General features: G+C 42.6%; 1 gene segment (V, D, J or C); it reads left to right on the top strand.

The window, feature by feature from the left end:
- The first annotated feature begins 4,098 nt into the window (after positions 1-4,098).
- On the top strand, positions 4,099-5,736 carry LOC126493859 (T cell receptor alpha variable 22-like). The segment is given in 3 exon segments: positions 4,099-4,159; positions 4,342-4,672; positions 5,664-5,736. Coding segments are annotated over 3 exon segments (456 nt in total).
- Positions 5,737-6,268: the final 532 nt, after the last annotated feature.

Here is a 6,268-nt window from a genome sequence, read left to right as displayed (position 1 = left end):
TCCTCGCTCCTCTCTATTTTTTTCTAGCCTAGCTTTCTCCTCCTTCTTATTCTCTCTTCCTGGCAGCCCCACCCATTTCTCTCTCCTGCCTAACTATTGAATTTCCAGGTCTTTATTAGGCCAATCAGGTGTTTTAGACAGGCAAAATAACACAGACTTAGAGTTAAGCAAATGCAACACATCTTTGCAGCAATAAACAAATGTTCCACACTATAAACAAATGTAACACATTTTAAACTAATATTCTACAACAAGGAAGTCTGTGTGGGATCGACATTGGCCTTCTGCATATATGTAGCTTGGTATATTTGTGGAACGCCTGACAATAAGAGCAGGGCTGCCCCTGGTGCTTTTATTGGCTCTTGAGAAACTTTTCCTCATGAAGAAAAAAAAAAAAACTTTTCAGTTCATGCAGACTGAATACAGGGGAAGGCACTCGGTCTTATGGCAGCTTAATACGCCATGGTTTGGTGATGCCCAGGGGAAGTGTGGCCCTTTCTGGGTAAATACAGAGGAGGGGTGCATTGGGGGATGGACGGGAGAATGGAAGAGAGATTGTGAGAAGCAGAGGGAGGAGAAGCTGTAGTCAGGATGTAAAATTTTAAAAATTTAGCAGAACCAGGGAGGAATGCTGCTTTCTGGTTTGCTTTTTGTGGCTTTCTCAATTTGCTCTCTCATACAAGCCAGGACCATGGAACTGTCTAGTAGTGGAATTGTCCACAGTGAGCTGGGAAGTTCCAGATCACTCAGTAATCAAGAAAGCACCTTCAGAGACATTCCCACAGAATAATCTGAAGGAAAAAATACTTAATTTGGGTTCCCTCATCCCAGGTGACTCTCATTTGTATCAAGATGACAAAATCAACCATAGAATTTATCCTTTATGAACTTGACACACAGACATCATTATTTTTTTTTTAAAAAAAAAACTTTCCTTTCTTATTATTTCTAAGATCTCATGTTAATATCATGATATAAAGCATGGCATAACTTTAGAAGTCTTAGAGTCTCTAAAGTATTTGAACACTTTAAAAGTTTAATCTCTTTAAAATACCCAAACCCTCTTTCAGATTCAAAGGCAAGATAGATAGATAGATAGATAGATAGATAGATAGATAGATAGATAGATAGATAGATAGATAGATGATAGATAGATAGATGATAGATAGATAGATGATAGATAGATAGATAGATAGATAGATAGATAGATAGATAGATAGATAGATAGATATAGCTATATATTCAAAAATAAAGGCACAGTTACAGTCAGAGCAAAGCAAACCCACCATTCTCCAGTGCAAATCAGATAATATCACTCAGTCTCCAGTCTTTGGAGCTCACTCATGATCTTCAGGGTTCCAGAGGCTTGGACAGTTCAATTTACCTGGCTCTTCAATCCAAGGCACACATAGCTTCTTCCATGCTTAGGCAATCTCCACTCCATAACTGCTACAGTCTTGGTGATCATCCGCAGAAGTCATGACATCTTTATCACGCTGGGGTCTGCACTACAACAGAGGCTTTACCTTTACTAATAGCCTCTGGCATTATCTTCAGAGATTCTGTTCTTACCTCAAGACCACAAGCCTCCATTTCTCTCTATATGACCTCTTCAGTCATTTTACTTTTCTTGGAAGACATTTATATATTATTGACCAAATTTGGCTGCCATCTTAAGATGCAGTTTTGGTCCCCTCTAGACCACATCTGTGTGTAAACGCTGGTTAAATACATCTTAGATTTCATCTTAATGATACTGGTATCTTATTAATCACAGATAATTCTTCAGATCCATCTCACTAGCATAAACTATCTCAATAAAGCAAAAGTTTCACTTCAGAGGTATTGGTCTCTTGTCAATCAAAGCTGATTGTTCTGTCCTAATTGACCAGAAACTACAGATTCTTAACTCAAAATAGCACATGAATATTCCAGAGTTTGTGGGGGACTCTCAAGCATCCCTCTGAAACTTTGCAAACAGGGCATCCATTGTTAGTATTCTTACCATCCAAACTCCCTCAACATCTCATTAACCATGGCCAAAATGATCCGGATCCTCTACTTTTCAAATATAAAACATACTTTCAAGTATAAAACACCACATGGTCATATCCATCAGAATGGGCACCAATTTTCTGTTTCATTTACTTTCCCTGTTGTTAAAATAAAACATTGATCAAAGAAACTTGATAATGAAAAGGTTTATTTCAACTTACAATCTGTAGTCAGTCATTGAGGAAAGTCTGGGCATGGAATCCAGGCAGAAATGGGAGAAGAACCACGAAGAAATGATGTTTATTGGCTGGCTTCCCATGGTTTGCTCAGCATGCTGTCCTATGCAATTCAGGATGGCAAGACTCACAGTGAGGGAGGCCCCCCCCCACATTAACCGTTAATCAAGATAATGCCCCACAGAATGCACGCAGGCCAACCTGATGGAGGTAACTTTTGTGTTGAGGTTTTCTATTCCCAGGTGACTCTAGTTTGTGTCATGTTGGTAAGACTAACCAGACCACAACAATTACAACACAATTCTAAACTTCCTATTTTCTAAAACTGTCCACAGGGGGCACTGTTTCCAAACAGCAAATGACTTTTCTGTACAATAGAGCAAAGATGCAAAAACCTTCTTTCTCTACTGCTATAGCAAGAGTCTCTTGACTCAGCATATTTTAGATAACGATGGGGGAAGACTCTCAAATGCCAGAGGAAAGCTGATGGCCAAGAATGGCTCTTCCTGCCAGGCCCTTTGATCTCCCTATGTGAAGATATCTAAGTATCCTTAATCTCAGAGCAACCTCTGTACATTTCTCTTGGTGTCCTGGTTATATTTGTTTTCTGGAGATCTCCCAGGAAAGAGTGAGCTGCTTCTTGCTCACATGGTGACCTTGCTGTCCATCCTGAAGCTTAGAGTGCTCTGTGAGCGTCACTGTGCTTTAGTCTATCTTCACAGAAGAAACACCGTGCTGTCTCGCTTTGAACAGAGACTTTCCTGTTGTCTGAGTTCCCCACACAGCACTGAAGCTGCAGGAGGCTGCAGAGCCCAGGTGGTGCCCCAGCCTGATGGCTGCATCTGTGTATTTGCAGCAGCTGCTCTGGAACTGAGAGGCAGCTCCTCATCTCTTGTCCCTCATGGTCCTTTCCTGCATGTACAACACCCTCACCTGAGCTTCCAGTGCTTCCTGAAGCTCACACCAGGAAGCCAGCCTGCATAGGGCATGGAGGGCTTTCAGACTGAGGAAGGAAGGATGGAAACTCCTACTGAAGGGTCCTCTGACAATGGAGTGGAGGGAGATGGGTGTTCCTCTGCCCTGAGTCACAACTGCAGAACTGTACACAAACCACGTGAGACTTGCAGAGTAAGAGAACAGGGTACCAGTCTCGGGCACTTTCAAGGATTTGACATGATCTGTAAAACTCTATAATGCCTTTCTCTATTACAAACACACAGGGCATTGTCCCTGCAGTCACCGTGTGCTGTGGCATACCAGCCCTCCTGCCCCTGTCACTCTGGAACTCATCGACTTTGATTTGTTTTTGTCACCCCACCTTCTCCTTACGGGTCTTTAAAAAATATTTTACACAAATCTTGATTGTAACAGGAGTGTCCAAATTTTTATCTATCCCAAGAAAAGGAGATCATTAAATTCAAATTACATAATAATAATTACCTCATTACTCTGTATGATTAGATCATCTCCTTTAAATTAATTCAAAGGTCAATAAAAATATTTTAGTCAAAGCATTGTCTAATTTCTGGCTATAATAATTAGTTGTTTTTATATACCATACCCCACCTGAGACATTTTCTTCTTAGGAGAAACTGGTCCCTTATTCCTCAGGGATCCCTCACATGTCTTACAACATCAACATCATCAAAGAAGGACCATCTCCATCCACTGCACTCCATGCAGACTCTCATTCAGGTCTGGTTTAGGAGGAGCTTCAAACTCATAAGACTGGGAGGGAACTCAGCAGAGTTTGACATGGCAGAGTTGCTGGGTGGAGCTGACTGGTTGTAGGAGGAGGGACACTTCAACAGCCATCCTGACACCACAGCCCAGGGGTTGGTTACTTTCTTCTGTCTCCAGCATCCAGACAAGGACGATGAAGAGGCAGCTGTGCTTTCTGCTAGGGCTGCTGTGCACCCAGATTTGCTGTGAGTGTGGCTATCCACATTCAGGGGACAGAGAGGATTCTGTTCAGCACATGGAGGGGTGGGAAAGCAGCTCAGGCGTCCTGCAGATCTCCCACCTTCCCAGAGGATATTGGGGGCGGAATTCAGGGTTCTGTGGATGCTCAGTGATCTCCATCTGTGTTTCTTTCTCTGTTTCTAATCAGGGGTGAAAGGGCAGCAAGTGAAGCAGAGTCCTGAGTCCTTGGTTCTGCAGGAGGGAGAGAGCACAGAGCTGCAGTGCAACTTTTCCACCGTGGCAACCCAAATGCAGTGGTTTCACCAAAGTCCTGGGGGACACCTCATCAGCCTGATTTACAATCCTTCTGGAACAAAGCAGAGTGGAAGACTGACGTCCACGACAGTAGCTAACGAATATCGCAGCTCTTTGTACATTTCCTCCTGCCAGACCACAGACACAGGCACTTATTTCTGTGCGATAGATACACAGTGCTCCACTCACACCTGCAGCCAGCACACAAACCTTCAGCTGGATGGGTGTGGCCTTTCCCAGACACAAGATTCCCAGAAATCACAACAGAACATCTCTCTAATTTATATCTCCTTTATATTTTTATCTTCATTTCTCAATATATACTCTCTCCTAAAGCAGAAATCTTCAGCTTAGAACTAACAGAAAAGCTGGTGGGAGGACTGAATTAACGTGAGCATTTAAGCCACGGTTTGCTGAAGTTGTAAACGGTAGGGAGCAAAGGGAAAGAAAGGCAAAAGGCAGCCGTCTACATAAAATGGCTGTGGACAGGGATGCAGCTCAGGTGTGTCTCAAGCACATTCAGTCCTGACCACAGTGGGCCACAGCAAGGGTGGGCACATGCATCTGACCTACTGATGCAGTAGGAAATTGTCTCCAAATGTTCCTATGCTGTTGAGTAACACTTAAAGGTGCATTTTCCCCTCATCTGCCTCAGACCTGTTTATATTCGTGGAATTTCTCGGGACTAGGAACATGCCCATTCTGAAGAGTGGTCTCTGTATGTTTAAGCATATGGCCTTGGCTGGCTGGCTGGCTTTGAGTTCTCCTTTTTTTATAGTCTATTTTCCTTTTCTTACTCTTTTCATTGCTCTTACTCATTATGACCATTAAGCTACTGGAGTCTCCAAATATTATTGTTTAATGTTTTTTTGAAGCCCTGTCAGTTTTGGCTTTATGTATTTGTAAAAATGTTATTAGGTAGATATAGAATTATTGCAATTTTCTAATGCATAGCATTTTATTTATTTAGGATTCAACACAGGAAATCATTCTGTCACTGATCTATGTCCCTAGCTTTGAGACTAATTATTTGGCTGCCTTCCTGTGCCCCTTTTCATGGGAGGTTCAGCCCATGCTGTTAGCCTCATCCTCTATGACCAAGAATCCATAACTTCTATCCTTAGATGAGGTTCCTAGACTCCTTCTAACTTAGCTCTACCCACCTTGCCAACCCTATCCATCCAACTGTACACCCTTAGGTTCACCTTTACTCAGATACCAGATTTGCAACACCATCCGACACATCCCTGCAGCCCAAGGACCACTCCTCTGTGGGGAGGAGCAGTAGACCAACAACTCCACAAACTTCCACCACCTGCTAAGATACACGTGGTGTCTAACCCACCTGCCTTCCTGCACATCTTTTGGCATACCACCTTTCAGGTAGGAATATTCACCTCTCTCAAATAAGCACTTCCAGACCCACTGAGCACACTTGCCCCATCCTCAATCTGGGAGACTGGTCTCACCCCAACCTCAACTCTACCCATCTTCGCTGTTCACCCCTTCTCTAGGCAGACCCCAGACTCACTCTACCGACTCTACTCATTCCTGACACCCCTGTCATCTAATCATCAACACATTAAATTTACAAAACAAAGAAAGTACATTCAAAGAAGCAAGTGAGAAAGTGGGGCATAGAACTAAACAGAGAGTTCTCTAAAGAGGCAATACAAATGACTATAAAATACATACATGTTCAATATCATTTGCCATCAGAAAAATGTAAATTAGAACTGTTTTTGAGATTTTTCTCACATCAGTCAGAATGGGCAAAAGTTAAAAAAAAAAAAGCAGGGGGACAGCGAATTCTAGCAATG

The sequence above is a fragment of the Alexandromys fortis genome, unplaced genomic scaffold, assembly GCF_014885135.2.
Source record: "Alexandromys fortis isolate MF-2015 unplaced genomic scaffold, M_Fortis_MF-2015_v1.1 scaffold_347, whole genome shotgun sequence".
Classification (NCBI taxonomy): Eukaryota; Metazoa; Chordata; class Mammalia; order Rodentia; family Cricetidae; genus Alexandromys; species Alexandromys fortis.
This window is presented reverse-complemented; position numbering and strand designations above follow the sequence as displayed.